This window comes from Vulpes lagopus, chromosome 2 (genome assembly GCF_018345385.1).
Source record: "Vulpes lagopus strain Blue_001 chromosome 2, ASM1834538v1, whole genome shotgun sequence".
Taxonomy (NCBI): Eukaryota; Metazoa; Chordata; class Mammalia; order Carnivora; family Canidae; genus Vulpes; species Vulpes lagopus.
The window spans coordinates 116250843-116267521 of record NC_054825.1 but is presented as its reverse complement, the minus strand read 5'-3'; the positions used below and the strand labels follow the sequence as shown (position 1 = coordinate 116267521).

General features: G+C 41.8%; 1 protein-coding gene across 7 annotated transcripts in view; it reads left to right on the top strand.

Moving 5' to 3' along the window:
- The first annotated feature begins 2416 nt into the window (after positions 1-2416).
- The window catches only part of FAM184A (family with sequence similarity 184 member A), a 107237-nt gene continuing 92974 nt past the window's right edge, over positions 2417-16679 (top strand). For all 7 annotated transcript variants that reach the window (XR_005986370.1, XM_041746626.1, XM_041746624.1 and 4 more), the window contains exon 1: positions 2417-2989. Coding sequence is in view for 6 of the 7 variants with exons in the window: in XM_041746626.1 (XP_041602560.1) it covers positions 2831-2989 (159 nt within the window). In the remaining variant the exon portion in view is untranslated. The remainder of the gene's footprint in view (positions 2990-16679) is intronic.

The window sequence follows — 16679 nt, the reverse complement described above, 5'->3', positions numbered from 1 at the left end:
CCCTCAGAAATCTGTGCAATTATTGCCTTTGTATGTGTGAAGTCTTCCTTGACACCTCAGGCAAGGTTAAGTGCCCCTCTTGTGAGTTCCTTTAACACCATGTTGCGTTGCACCTTATTCTTGGTCTGTCTTTTCCACTAGATGGCTAACTTTTTGAGGACAGAGTCAGATTCTTAGTCATGCTTATTATTGACAACACTGCAATCTCAGCACCTAACGCAGCAGAATCTAGCATACAAAGGGCATTCAATAGATATTTCTGGATAAACAATCTCATGAGGGAAACAGGTACTAAATAAAGATTTCTTGCCTAACTAGCTTTTCCTGTTTTCTCTCCTATTGCACACCTCCTTTACCGGATTTTTAAAAGGTGAGATTCTAGGGTGTATAATAGTATTCTTTATGTTTATTACTTATAACTGAATAGCATTCTGTACCAGATGACCTGTGTTATCCCTCTATGGTAGGACAAAAATATTAAATTCGTGGAATGACACTGGGTGTCTTGTGAGCATAGTATTTAGGAAAAGGCTCTTCTTGGGCTATGCTGTATAGTTGATGGCAGGACCTCATGTGATAGGGTTCAGTGTAAACCAGGGCCTCAAGCTCTAATTGTCAAGTTAGAGGGAAGAGACCGATAAATACTGTCTTGTTTCAGAGGAGGCAAACAGGTTCAGTGACTCAGCTGAGGCTATACATGGTCTCCTTATTTCCAGTATTATATTCTTTCCACTATATCATAGAGACAAAACCAAAAACACCTTCTTTGCCCTAGCAAGACTTAGCTATAAAAATTTAACAAGGAATCTTTTGAGCATATATTTCTGCTTAGAATGTAAAGGATATAAGAGTTCTAAAATGATTGTGAATCTTCTATGCCTGGAATTTGATGAAATAACACTAGCTCCTAATTCTCTTTAATTTCATTAAATTATTAGAGCTTAAGAACAGAGCAAAATCTGCATATTTGTTTCTGGCCATCTGCTCCATTCAGAACCTTGGAACTAGACAACTTATTTTCTAGAAGGCCTATGGAGGATGGGGGTTATAGAAGGGCTGAGTACCTAGCATCTGGGATAAGATGTGGCCAATTTCATTCTTCCTTTCTGGAATTCCAAGAATTCTGGAAGTACTTCATGATGCTATTCAATCTTCACCTTATTGGTTTAGATTTTGTAGCAGACAATGATAATTTGGGTCCCAGCTGGATTTGTTAATAATCTCAGATTTATACCATGATTTAGTTAGTTGCAGGCTAAAGAGAAATCACATATGATAACATGGAGGAATTCAGTTCTGCAAAACTGCCTGGAGAGAAAGAGTCTTAAAATAGGTACAATTCTACATTTTTAAAGTTTGTGCTAAGATTTTCCTAAAACGATTTATTTGGGCAGCCCGGGTGGCGCCGCGGTTTAGCGCCTGCCTTGGGCCCAGGGCCTGATTCTGGAGACCCGAGATCGAGTCCCACGTGGGGCTCCCTGCATGGAGCCTGCTTCTCCCTCTGCCTCTGTGTCTCATGAATAAATAAATAAAAATCTAAAAAAACCCTCCAAAACCCGACTTATTTGCTTCAACAAAGGATACACTTAAAATAAAACAAATCATTTGACTTACGGGGGGTGGGGGTGGTAGAGATGTGAGGAGAAGCTCATTAGGAAATAACACATTTAGAGAGGTGCAAATGCACAAGTAATGACACACTTTGGCCCGGCCCCAAATCCTTAAGGAGCTGGCATCGTGTTCCATCTTCTGTTTCTCCCTTTTACTTCCAGCCAAGTCAATTTCGTATATAATTGCCTCCGTCTCCGCTAAGGCTGCGGGGGAAACGTCGGGGTGCAGCGCTATACTAACTGATGAGGCATGTGCTGTCTCCCTACACCGACACTCGCTATGTGCAGAGGGCAGGGGTCGGCCTAAGCACACTGCAAATAACCATTCTATTTGTAGGAGTCCGAAAGGTGCAAGGCAGGGATTACTGCGTCCCGGGCTACTGCACTGCCCGAGTCCGAAGCGCTGAGGCCGGCCCTGGGAGGGAGGGGGTCGGAGCGGAGCTCGCCGCCCGCCTGGGGCAGGAGCTTCTCGGCCCCCGCCCGCGCGCGAGGCTGCCCGTGGAAAGCCTCAGCAAACCGGCCCGCGCTCTGCAAACCCGAGGGACCGCAGCCCGTCCTCGCTCGCGGACTTGGGGCTCCCCGCCCGAGCTGGGGCCCGCGGGCCCCCCGAGGACCCCCCCCCGCCCCCCGCCCTGCTGTGGGCGGGGCCTCCCGGAGCTCAGCGCCCGCCGAGGGGCTGCGGGGGGCGGGGCTTGGCCGCGGGGGGCGGGCTTGGCCGCGGGGGCGGGGCTTGGCAGCGCAGGGATGACGTCGCCGCCCCGCGCGCCCCGCCCCCGCGCGCCCTGGTAACGGCGGCGCCGCGGCTCCCGCGTCCTCCTCCACGTCCCCGCCTCCCTCCTCCTCCCTCCGCAACCCCGGCGGCGCCCGTCTCGCCGGCTCGGTGGTGCCAGGTGGGAGCGGGACCTGCGGGGCCGCGCGGCCCTCGACGCCCCCGCCAGGCGTCAGCTGAAGAGCGGGCGAGAGCGGCCGGGCCGTGCACCGCGCCCCCCCACCCCGCGCCCCTGTGGTCCGCGGCCTCGGCCCCGGCCCGGCGGGGCTGCCCCGTCCCCGGACCGGGGTGACCCGGGGGGGGCTTCGCGGGCCGGAGGGCGGCCGCGGCCGACAGGCGCCGGGGGTCGGGTCCCGCAGCGGCCGCCCCGGGCCTTGCCCCCCGGCCGCCGCCGCCCCGCCGTGCCCCCGGAGCGCGAGGAGCGGCGCCCCGGCCGGGGTCTGCCGGGAAGATGGCGACCCCGGGCCCGAGCTGGCAGCCGCAGCATTACGGCGGCGCGGCGGCCAAATTCGCGCCCTCGCCGGCCGCCGCGGCGCAGGCGGGACACTGCTTGGACTACAGCCAGGACCTGCACCTGAAAATGAGCAAGAAAATCGCGCAGCTCACCAAGGTAAGGAGGCGGCGGCGGGGTGGCACGGCCGCGAGGCCCCCAAGACCCCGGCAGACTGGGCGGGAGCCCCGGAGACGTCCCTGGCCATCCGGACGCCCCGGCGGCTCGGCTGGGCTCGCGGGACCTGCAGATGAGGATCTCCCCACGCCCCTTATCGCACGACGACAAGTCACTGTAGTTTCGGGCTCCTGCACCTGCCCGGACTCCACGAGCCTTCAGTCCGCCGGATGAAGTACAGAACCGTGTTCGGCCCAACGTGACCCAGGACCTGCCCAGTTAAATCTGCCTTCTCCCCCCACCCACCCCCCGGTCACGCGCTTAGGGGGAGAATAAACCTGAGCCACGTAGGAGGGTCAGACCCACCTTGCGTGCCATTTGGGGGGATTTCTAATGAGTCATTCCTTATTCTGACAGAACGTCAAGCAAGGCTTCTTAGATGAATCATGTGTCTGCACTCCGTTAAATGTTTGGACCTGTCAAAAGATAATTTTCAAAGCTCATATAAGCCAGCAGATTTGGTCAAGGGTAGTTTAGAATGGTGAGCCTCTTTCTACTTACTGGCTGGCGGTGGTGAGGAGTTGGTATCTGGCGAAGCAAGAGCGATTCAGACCGACTGATTGATTCTATTGCTCTGCTTAGATCTCAGGAGCAATCGTTCAGTCCCCATTAACTGCGAACAGGTGATCCCTGGTGTCTGAAAGTTAGTAGAGGCGATCTTAATGTGCTTAATTAAGCTGAGTCGCCTAACCACTTGTTAGTGGCCTAGGTATGATGAGAGGTGAGCATCCTGGGCATTTACTAAATAGGTAAACCCCGAAGTCTTCTTTTCTTTTCTTTTCTTTTCTTTTCTTTTCTTTTCTTTTCTTTTCTTTTCTTTTCTTTTCTTTCTTTTCTTTTCTTTTCTTTTTCTTTTTTTCTTTCTTTTCTTTTCTTTTCTTTCTTTTCTCTTTTCTTTCTTTTTCTTTTCTTTCTTTCTTTTTTTTTTTTTTAAAGATTTTATTTATTCATGAGAGACACAAGCAGAGGGAGAAGCAGGCTCCATGCAGGGAGCCTGACCTGGGACTCAATCCCAGGTCTCCAGGATCACACCCTGGGCTGAAGGCAGACGCTAAACTGCTGAGCCACCCAGGCTGCCCCGAAGTCTCTTTTCAACTCCCAAATTCCCATTCTGTAATTCCAGTACTAGTTGAGGCTGTTGAGAGGGTAAAGTAAAACAGAGTTGGAAAGAAAGAAAGAAAGAAAGAAAGAAAGAAAGAAAGAAAGAAAAGTGAAATGAGGCTGGAAAGAGTTGGTAAAAATAAGATTTTTGTGAAGAAATGTGATCAAGGGTAGAATGAAAGGTAACCTGAACTGAGGAATGAGGGCTTCACCAGAAGAGCAAAGGTTTAGGAGCAAGTACCTAGTGGTAAAACTCAGCCATCCCGAACAAGGCAACACTGGGGGGAATTTTGTTTTCTGATTTTTGTTTTAGGTCCACGCTGTCTCAGAGCTCGCTATGTGCCCGGTTTTTACTGTTTCCTCTTGTGACGGATGGTCTCGATATTCAGAGAAAGGAAGGCCCAAGAAGAAACAATAGTATACCATTAGGGCATCTATACATTTGGGATCTCAAAACCAGGTTTCCTGAAATCATGTTTAGTCTTTAGAATAATGATGTTCAGAATGGCATACGTGGATGTTTATGTATTCTGACTTTCTCATGGTGTGTACATAACACTCATTGTTCTGATTGTAAATTGTAACCCTCTAGATTCCTACTGTAAGTAACAGAAACACTCAATAAGTTGGTAGTGGAACTGTGTGCAGTGTAACGAGGTTTCTCATCTCTCCAGTAAACTAGTTTTCTTTTTACTGATGCTTTTTCAATATTCTGTTCTTTTTTACCGGAAAAAAAAATTCAGCACAACTGTTAAATTTGAGAGTACTGTTAGAAGGTATCATATTCTCTGTTTACCCACCTTAAATCTAGTGAGACAGGAAGCTGCCGCCATACCAGTGCTCATCAAGGCTTGAGTGCTATACCTAATCTTTACTAAGTGTTACTTGGACTCTCTTAGTGTTCATAGTTACACTCTCTGAAAACTCATGCCACTCCTCTGCTAAATACCTCAGACATTTAATCCCTTGTACTAGAGTTTCTCAGCCTTGGCACTATTGACATTTTGAATTGTCTAATTCCTTGTTTGGAGCAGGCAGGGCTACCCTGTGCATTATAGGAGTTTAACAGCCTTTCTGGATTCCTGGTGCTACCTTGTAGATTCCAGTAGCACCCCACACCTGCACACACCATCTTGACAGTACACATGTCTCTAGACATTGCCATTTGTTCCCCGGGAGGAATGAGGGCTCATTCCATGTTGAGAAGCACTGACTTCTACTGGAATATCTAGGGTTGCTCCTACCCGTGTCTCTTGCATTTATTACTAAGATATGAGAATGAGATCATCAGATAATAGGACTCTGTTGCAGCCAACATCCTTTAGTTTCTGAAGCACACAATAAGGCATGCTTCCCTTATGTGTTATTTTGGAGACTGTCAAATTTTACAGTCATGTACACTTCTTGTAAATACTATACTATAAGAATGATCTCACGAGTAATAATATGTCAACTCTTGCAAACTTAATGGTATCTACTGCATAGAATTTTCACTTATGAAGAGCTTGGTAATAGATTCACATCAGTAGAGGTAGATTGGAAGCTTAGCTTATATTTCAAAATTAGACATAAACATTAAAATAGGATTTTATATCTTTTGAAATGAGTCATTAGTACTCAGCTCTTCAACATTATAGTTAACATGGCTTGGGAATCTGTCTTGAGTTAAAACTCCTGTTCTGCTGCTTACTAGTAATATGACCTAGGGCAGGTCACTAAATTCTGAGCCTCAGTTTCCTAATCTTTAAAAGAGAAGTGATTATACTATAACTTTCTAAGGCTCTTAAGTCAGGCTGTCACTGAAAGAGAATCTGTGGCAACAAAGTATTAGTAAAATACTGGATGATATATTTTTAAAATGCTCCTCTCTTTTTAAACTAGTCTGCATTTAATAGCATTGTTATATTGTAGTTCTTTTGAGAGTTTTCTGGGAAACTCTTTAAAAATATTTACAGTAATTGTTCTATTTGAGTAGCAGAGTTTAAAGTTTTCCCATGTATTCCACATTGTTGTAGTACCGTATTGAAAATACATGCATTTTTCAGATATTTGGATAGCTATGAAAGGATAAGGATGAAAGTAATCTGTATTACAATTTTGTACCTTGTAAGACTCAGTATATTTTTAACTAAAAAGCCATCTCAGCTGCAGACATATTTGTTCAGGTTCTGTTTCCTTAGAACTTAACATAGCAGCTGTTTCCTAGAAAGGAGACCAATAGTGGTTTTTAAAGCACCTTTTATGTAAGGGACATTTTGCTAAGTGTTAGAGATCTAGCAGAGAGCAAGACACATTTTAAAGTGAATCTGTTGTATTTAGGCTACTCTTTCTTTCTTTTTTTTTTTTTTAAGATTTTATTTATTTATTCATGAGAGACAGAGGCAGAGACACAGGCAGAGGGAGAAGCAGGCTCCATGCAGGGAGCCCAAGGACGTGGGACTCAATCCCGGGTCTCCAGGATCACACCCCAGGCGGAAGGTGCCGCTAAACCACTGGGCCAATGGGGCTGCCCTATTTAGGCTACTCTTACTAAATTTTAAGAATTACTGTTAGATTCTTGAGTCATGTCATGGCAAGTTTCTGGGATTGTTAATGGCTGAACCATCTCAGGATAGGCAACGAAGTTGGATGGGTTGAGTTATGTTTAGTGGGATCGTATTTGTGTACTTAGAGAAGTACTCCACTGTGTTGCTTCTTTAGTGCGTTAGAGTGAATAGCAAGACTTGTGGAAAGTAATTATAAAACAGCTTTTTTTTGTGTGCTACTCACTGTCCCTTTCAGTTTACTCTGTGAGACTGGCTCATCCTCTGCCCATAGATAAACTTGACTTTTCTGGTTGCTTTTAGATCATACGAATTGTCCTTCAGTAATTAAATAGGAGAAGTCTCAATTTGATTATTAGAATGTCCAGTGCTGGGATGCCTGGCTGGCTCTGTAGAAGAGCATGGTATTCTTGATCTTGAGGTTGTAAGTTTGAGCCCCACATTGAGTGTAGAGATTACTTAAAAATTTAAAAATAAAAGTAAAATATTCAGTGCCAAGGAATAAAACCCCCAAGCCAAACCTACATTAAGGATGAAGCTAGTCCCCTATGTCCATTCCCAGCTCTGCCTATTTATTGTAAGGGGGAAGCAGATAATTGAGGAAGGGGGGGCATCATTGACTTTTTTCTTCTGGCTAGGCTTTTCTACTCTTCTTGCTTTGTTTTGGCAATCACAGTTTAATACCCCCCCTCCCCCCATTGGACAAGGAAGAACAAGGAAGAAGGGAAGAGGGAAAAGACTGGCAGCAAACTTTATTTGAATAGTGCATGGTGATTTAGCTTCAGTGCTATTGTGGATTTGACCCACATTTAAAGCTCATTCTTTCACTCCTACATCTTCCACCTCCCACCTTCATTGCTCAGGATTCCTCAGGTTGCTTGACAGTGAGATTGCATCTGTATTCTGGCTGGTTCTTTCTTCTTCCTCAGCCTCTTTGATCTGCCAGGGCCCTCATGTTTATTTTGCTGAGACCTATTCCATGTGAGGTAACCCTCTTGGATAGGCTCAGATGATCCCACCCTGGCTTACTCTGTGTCTTTCCCACAGGGCCCATGTTGGTCCAGAGAGAGCATTCATTCTGTGTTCAGGCAGACTCTGGTACTGGTCCAAATTCAGCATCTCTCATTTTCTCTCACATGCCTTTTCATCCAACTTTTCATCCTTTAGATTTTTCAAGGATGAATCAGGTGCCACTTCAGTGTGCTCTTCTAAGTGCTTGAGACACATATCAAGATCTTCAAGTAGTCCCATCAAAGCCTTTTCCTCCAGGCCTTAGGTGAGTGGCAAGCATCTGTCCTTTCTCTTGAAGGCAAGATACTTGTTCCTATAACTGTCCCCAAGGAAACATTCTCCAAAACTCTGCTCTGTAACCTGTTTGAGACTTTTCTCACTAATACTGGGTGTAGGAGGTAGCACATTTCAAGACTTCTCTCTTTAGACTGCCTTTTTTTTTTTTAATTTTGAGAATATTCTGGCACTTGTTTTAAAATGTCAGTTGTCTTTTGTTCTCAGTAGAAACTTCCTTTTTAATATCTTGTTACATTAGCGGCTCATCCAGTGCCTCCTTAGGTGATTGTACTTTTGATACAGTTCAGTCTAGCCATCACTAACTGACATTACTAATATAAGGTAGGCTATAGGTTACAAAGAGCAGGAGTTTCTGTGTGTTCTCCATGCTCAGCATCAAGTCCTTCTTAAAAGTCTTCTTTTAGTACTCAGTTTATGTCCTGCCCCCCCTCCCCAAAGAAACAAATAATAAACTGCCCTGAACAACCTAGGCCTTGTTAGGCTTCCCTTACTCTGAATTACTGTAACGTTTATTGTCTGTACTTCTTGTTGATACTTAATAATACAGATTTGTAAAATAATGTTTATTTTGTTTATAAATATGTTTCTCTCATTTAAATGTAATTTCCTCATCTGTAGAGACTATTTTTCATGTAACTTTAATATGAATACTTTGTGCATAGTATAAAAGCTTAATATTTATTGATGGTGGTGGTGGTGATGTTAATGATGCTGTACCAAGTGATTTTGTTATATAGTAGAGTTAATAAATATTCCTGAGGACTGTATAAGCTATTCTTCTGGGTTAATGCTAGATCATTTCAGCTGAATTGAATTACTTTTTTTTTTTTAAAGATTTTATTCATTTGAGAGAGAGCGTTAGAGCATGATGGGGTGGAAGGTACAGAGGGAGAGGAAGCAGACTCCCTGCTGACCGGGTTCCATGGGATCATGACCTGAGCTGAAGGCAGATGCTTTAACTATTGAACCACCCAGGTGCCCCTGAGTTAAATACTTTTACATATTTACATGTTTTATTGGCTTCCTCTTAAACTGCTTCAAAAGCTATATTTCATAATATACTTATATTTTTCATGCAAAAATAAAAGTATAAAGTGCCTTGTCTAAAATATAAATATTTGTCATTGCAAAAGTTAGGTAATTGATACCAGGTTCTTAGCAAATAAAAAAATAGTCTTATGACCATTTAATACTAACTGCTTTTACTATATCCCAAACCAGACTATGTTAATATACTAGTGAGATTTTCAAACAACTGTATTTTCTATGCATTAAATACAACCCATATTTCACTAGTTGGAATTACCTAGATACTGTTCCATAATGCTGTTTGGTTTTGGTTATGACCTGGATTGTTTCAGTTTAGCACATACTGAATATCTTTTCCCCCTTTGTTTCGTTGCAGCTTTGCCATTCTCATATGCAGTACCTTGGATGTAATCTTTTAGTCGTAGTTGAGTGGTTTGAATTAAGATCTTGTATTTTACCAATGGGCACAAAAACTTGATAGACTGTTTATCAATTGTCCAAATGCTTGTAAAGGAACTGCCTTTATAATTAAAAGGTTTAGAGCTGGAAGAAACCACAGATTCTGACCAGCCTAACCCGCTCATTTTATGCATGTGGAAGTTGAGGGCCCAAAGTCATTTGAAGATTGCACAGCTTGTCACTGGCAAAACCTGAACACGACCTAGGTGTCTGGATTGGTAGAAGAGAAGGGCAGCTGTGCTGAGATCTCTTTTTCCTGTGTCTGCCTTCTAATATTACTCTTCATTTCCTCATCCTGGAACCATGTGTTTACCATCTGAATCACAGACTTCTGGTGACAGTGAACCCATGTGCCGCCTCTCCCATACACCAAACAACCTCTGGATTTATAGGTTGTATCGTATGTAATTGTAGCTTTGGAATGCTTGTAACAGAGCTATTTTTATGTAATTTCAGATAAATGTCATAATATTTTTATGTTTTTATTAACAGCTTTAGTCATTCCAGACTTAGAAAATGTTTTAATTACTTTGATTTGGAGACTGTCATGCTTGGTGTCAAAGTTACTACTGGGTGATTATTTTAAATGTTTTTCCTTTGCTTGCTTTCTTAATTGGATCATTGCTTAGATCTCATTCCTGAAGACAGGAATTTGGAAGTTTTCTGATTTTTTTCTTCCTCCATCCCTCTTTCTGTGTTTTTTGTTTATGAAAATCCTTTACAGTCTTCTAGTTGCCAGCTTCTTAAAAAGTGGTATGAAGGATAAAGTTTCAGCAAAATGTGAGTGAAGCAATCTGGTAATTTTCTTTTTAAGATTTATTTATTTGAGAAAGGGCAAGTGAGCATGCATGAGGAGGGGCAGAGGGAGAGGAAGAGAGACTTTTTGAGCAGACTCCCTGCTGAGTGAGGAACCTGACACAGGGCTCAGTCCTAGGACCCTGAGATCATGATCTGAGCTGAAATTGAGTCAACCACTCAACTGACTGAGCCACCCAAGTGCCTCACAATCTGGTCACTTTAATTCTGAATGACAGTAGAAAGTGATGGGGGGTGGGGGGAGGGCAGGGAGAATTAAATGATATTCTGTCTTTTCAATTTATCTTATAAGATCTAAAAAGTTTCTAATCTTTGAACATTCACATAAACTTGGATCTTATGCCATGAAATGGGACTGATGTGAATGATGGAGATTTGTTAATGCCATATTTTTTTTTTATCACAGGAAGTTTTTATATTGTAGACCACTTATGAGTGAGAAGGACATTAAATAATTCTATCTGAATTGTTACTCTCTAGTCCTTTTTGGAGATAAACACCTGAGGAAAGGTGGGAGACAGTATTTTATGTTGCAAATGTGAGTTGAGCCACAGAGACTTTTTTAGATTGACCTGGGAACATAACAGTTCTTTAAGTATTATTGGAAAACAGCCTCTGACTGCCAATCAATCAGTATATAAAAAAAATTAATTTTGGGAACACCAGTCTTTGCAGGTTGGGGATTGCCAGTTGTTGTCAGTATTTTGGTATACTTAACATTTGAGACCAAAGCAAATATTTTAGAAGGCCTGGGTGGCTCAGTGGTTGAGCGTCTGCCTTTGGCTCAGGGTGCGATCCTGGGTTCCTGGGATCCAGTCCTGCATCGAGCTCCCTGCGGGGAGCCTGCTTCTCCCTCTGCCTACGTCTCTGCCTCTCTCTGTGTGTCTCGTGAATAAATAAAATCTTCGAAAAGATAAATTTTATATTCTTAGCTTTCTATTAAACTATGACAGTGAGTGCTATCATTTGTAGGTCTCAAACTTCATTATTGATTATATCTTTCCTACTAAAGCTTTGTCAGGAACATATTAGTGAAGCTGAATGTGTAAATTTTTGTCCTACATTTTTTACCTTTATCTTGAGATACTAAGGGAGGTTAAAACTACCAAAGAACCTATAGTAGATGGAAAAGCAAAAGACTTAGTGATCAACCACAATACTTGGGATTTGGACAGTTTGGACTCAGGTCCTGATATGCCACCTAATTTATTATAGAGAAGATAGGAATTAATTTTAATGACTTCTAAAAATTACAAATCTGTATTTCCTTGTTTGTATGTATACCATCTCTATTTTGAGGGTTAAAAAGGTTTGAAAATGAAAATTTGCTTTACAAAAATACATTGCTAATATTTAAGTTATCTGTAAAATTGATAATTTTAGTAAACTATTAGGATAAACCCTATTCAGAATTATTGGAAAATGAGTTATTTTAGTTGACAAGAAGTTACCAAAGGTATTAATAATTTTCTGCCTTCCAAGATAATACACTTACATTTAAACTGTACCATTCATAAGCTACATGGAGTCTGAAATTTTCTTTCTTTTTTTTTTAATATTTTTATTTATTTATTCATGAGAGACACAGAAAGAGAGAGAGAGAGGCAGAGACACAGGCAGAGGGAGAAGCAGGCTCCCTGCAGGGAGCCCGATGTGGGACTCGATCCTCGGTCTCCAGGATCATGCCATGGGCCCAAGGTAGGCGCTAAACTGCTGAGCCACCCAGGGATCCCCTGAAATTTTATTTCTGGACAAATTCTGTTACTCCTTTTTTTATTTGCCCTGCCTTTCTTGAAACACAAAGTTGGAATATGAACAAATTTTAGACATTGACTTTCTGGTTGGGAATATTTAGTTTATTCTGCTGAATGTGTATCTGTGTGCTCACATTATTTGCATTTTTTAATTCTGTTCCTCCTGAAGTACTTGGTAACAGAATTTCATGTCTCTCGGAAAACATTTCATAAATGAAATGCTAAACACTTAAACAGTAAAGTATCCCATTCTTACTCTTAGATGTTTTCTCTAGTGAAACATTTTAAAAACAAAGTGCATGTGATTTTGAGAAGTTGTGTGTGTGTGCATGTATACATGTGTGTTTGATATAATGGTCTACCCAGAATAACAAAAGAAGATACACCTAAATATGCCTAAAATAGAGTGTATAGATCCGTATGGTTGGTAAACTTCTGTTGGAGGCCTAGTCCATGAAAGATGCTGTGCTAGGCACTATTGATTTTTTATTAATAGTAATTTATCATTCCACTTCTGGACTACATATAGTTTTCATTTTTTCCAATAGACTTGTGAGAAAATATGATCAGATAGAGTAGGTAAACATTTTAATCAGATTAATCTGACAAATTTTAAAAACTTAATTATGGGCAACATTTGTTTGTTTTGGGTATAACTTATGTATCTAATTTTCTTAAACTAGGCTAGTGCTTTCCAGTGTGGTCTTCAGTAAGATTTTTAAATAATTTAAAGAATAACATTGACACATTCTCTGGTTATAAATCTGTAACATATTTGTCCACAGCTTAAAGAAGGTAGGGGGAAACTTCAGTCTTCCAAAACCCAGGAGTTAATGGGTCAGTATTAGGTTTAGGTCTCTCTTGGGAAGGCCAGAGAGCCGTAGTCCCAGAGCCATATGGCCCAGTGAGGCAGCTGTGTCCATCATACAGATTAGAGGTATGGGTTCAGTAGGTTAGACACCAGTCTGAATTTCAGGTTCACCGCTTAATAGTGTTTGACCTTTAATAAATTTTAACCTGTGAGAGCTTCAATCTTCTCATCTGTAGAATGAGAATAACAGAGCCTACCTCATAGGATTATTATAGAGACTAAATGAGGTAATTTTTACAGGAGAGGAGTTCAGTAAATGTCAATTTCTATCCATTTTCCAGGCCCCTAACCCTTGGTTCAGCCTTTAACAAGTATGTTGGGGCTCCTCGGTGGCTCAGTTGGTTGAACATCCAGCTCTTGGCTTTGGCTCAGGTCATGATCTCTCAGGGTCCTGGGATTGAGCCCCGTATTGGGCTCTGTGCTCAGCGTGGTGTCTGTTTTCCCCGTCTCTCCTTCTGCCCCTTCCCCTGCTCATACACACTGGTTTTTGTTTTTGTTTTTTTTTTTCTCTCTCTCTCTCTCTCTCAAATAAATAAATCTTTTTTTTAGGTATGTTTTTGTATATATTTTCTTTTTTGATGGAGATATAGTTTGTATTATTAGGGACCACAGCTATCAAAAGTAAAGGTTTAACAGCAAATAAATATAGTTGATTCTCATTGAGATGGTTATGTTCTTTTTTTTTTTTTAATTTATTTATTTATGATAGTCACACAGAGAGAGAGGCAGAGACACAGGCAGAGGGAGAAGCAGGCTCCATGCACCGGGAGCCCGATGTGGGATTCGATCCCGGGTCTCCAGGATCGCGCCCTGGGCCAAAGGCAGGCGCCAAACCGATGCTCCACCCAGGGATCCCCGAGATGGTTATGTTCTATCAAGTTATGTTCTAGGGGAAATACAGGGTTATGTTCCTGACACCCTCTGGTCACATTTTCATCAACCATTCAATACCTAACCTTGTTTTATGTGTTTCTGTTTAATGGCACCTATTTAATACATATTCTCTATCATGAAGGGTGAACTCATAAGCAACAACACTGTAATTCATGCGTGAATGAAGCATATCTAACGTGCTATGAGTGTTAGATTGTGAGGTTACATATAAATTTTAGCAAGTAGGCAAACTTGGAAATATGGAATCTGCATAATGAGGCTCTACTGTACCTAAAAATGTATACAGACCTTTGAATCTGCTATTTACTTAGCCCCTACTCTGGTTTTTCAGCTGTTATTATGGGCCTCCGTGACTATGACTCTTATTAATAATACCCTGAACACCCTCACATGAGTGTGACTTTGACTCTTATTATCTCGCTAAGCACCCACAGATAAAAGGAGTGGAAAAGATAGTGGGGGCAGGAATATTCATCTTTTGTGTGAGTTGCCAGTTACCAAGCACCACCCTACAATCATAAACATGAGGCAAAATTACAGGATTCTCCTCTTGTATATAAACTGTGATCTTTATAATCTGAACTTGAATCTACCACATTGCCCTGGGTCAGAAGGAATAAAATACATAAATTATTCAATGGCATGGAGTGAAACCTTTGAAAATATAATGTTGACTTAATTTAATTAAAATTAGGACTTTTTTTTATATTCATCATTTGCTTAATACATGTTTGCAGTTACTTCCCTCCCAGCAGAAACTGTCAGTGTGGGAGTTGTTTTTGTTAAAAGCCTTTGTCTAGGTATCTAAAGATAACTAGAAATCTTATTCTTTGGGGTTCAGCACATTTGGTTGGAAATTTCTGAAGTAACTTTATGCAACATTGAGAAAACTTAAACTATTTAAATATAGAATATTTTGGCAGATAATTATACTTGACCTATGCCTTTTTTACATGACCTAGAAGAATGTGTACTTTCAATGTTGTTCATATCTGTCAGTACTTTTTGGTCCCAATCCTCTGGTGATTATCAGAAAATACTGGTGGAAAGGAACCTGGATAAGAGCACTCTGTGGCCTTGACGGAGTTCATAAAATTAACTGGCCTAGAGAAAGTACGACTTCGATCTACAGCCAAGCCTGTCCTTTGCTATTGCTCTCTTTAAGACTCTGTGTATCTTTAATTTCAATCCTGAGTCACTCCTGCTATTTGTTTTCTCTGTTTCTTGACTGTGGAACATTGCTGGAGAAAAGTATGGAACTGGTCTCTGGCAGAATAATGCCACTCTTCACTTCCTCACCCCCAAAAGGCTCTATATCCCAATCCCTGGAGTCTTTGAATTTGTTACCTTACATTTGCAGATGTGGGGGATCTTGAAATGGAGGGAGAGATTATCCTTGATTATTTGGATGGGGCCAATGTAATCACAAGAATCCTTCTCAGAGGGAAGGAGGGAGGGAGGAAAGTCAGTCAGTGCCAGCGTGATGGGATGTGAGAAAGACTTGACCAGCCATTACTTACTTTGAAGATGAGAGATGACCATGAGCCATGGTGTAGGTGGCCTCCAGGAACTGGAAAAAGCAAGGAAATGAATTCTCCCCAAGAGCCACCAGATTTTAGTCCATGAAACTCTTTTGAGACCTGCAGATTGTAAGAATAATAAATCTGTGTTGCTTTAAGCCATTAGCTTTGTGACAAATTGTTATAGCAACAAGAGGAAACTAATGCTTGAACTTTAGTCTTTTCATAATATAATCATAGAGTGATATATCATCATATTTGCCATTCTGTTGGTTACACAAACCAACCACAGTATACTAGAGGTGGTGACTACACAAAGATTTGAATATCGGGAGGCAAAGATCAGTGCAGGCCATTTTAGAAGCTTCTTCCAAGACAGAAGGAGACTTGATTGTAGTGAGAATGAATTCAGAGTTTGAGATGGCCACATAAATCCAAGTAGAAATAGCAAACATTTGGATATTCATTTTGAGCTAAAAGGAGAGATCAATATTAGAAAAAAAAATTAAAGTTATTAGCATATAGTGGTAATTAAAATCATGAGCGGTTGGGGCTTCAAACAGAATAGAAAATATTTATTGTAGTTGCTGAGGGAAAGAGGAGAAAATCACTGACAAGAGACAAGTGAGAAGATCCAGGGAGATGTGTTGTCCCAAGAGGAAATTAGATGTGGTGTTTGGTCTTAATTTAAATGCTTCACAGTTTTCTGGAAAGTCCCATGGAGAGGATGATTGCTCAAGTGTAGGAGAGAAGAGAGCAGTTATGAAAGGTTATTTCAGAGTCTGAATTTTGCCTGATGGATGTAGCAGAAGGACTGGAGTTAAGAAAGTTAAGGGACTTCAATAGACAGTAGTTGTGTTAATCTGCCCTTAGGCTGCATGCTACATGGGGAGGGAAGTGAGGTTAGGACAGAGTTGACAGATTAAGGAAATTTTAGGAATTGAGAGGACCATTGGTGTGAATGTAGATAATGCCCAAGGTTGAGGGTTTACAGCAAAGAGTTAAAATGTGAGAGGGGGCTATTTCTGAGGTGGAGTAAGTTAAAATAAGATGCAGGATACAATCTTGAGAATGTTGACAGGGACTAACAGGAATCCCAAAGAAGTTTATAAGTGTGATCTTTTATTATATATTTATTTATTTTTAAATGTTTTAGTTACTTATTAGAGTGGAGGGAGAGGAAGTAGCAGACTCCCTGCTGAACGGGGAGCCTGATGTGGGTGTCATCCCAGAACCCCAGGATCATGACCTGAGCCAAAGGCACATAACTGACTAAACTACCTAGGCACTCAGATCTGGTCTTTTTATTATTCATGTATTTTTGAAACCACCTGAGGT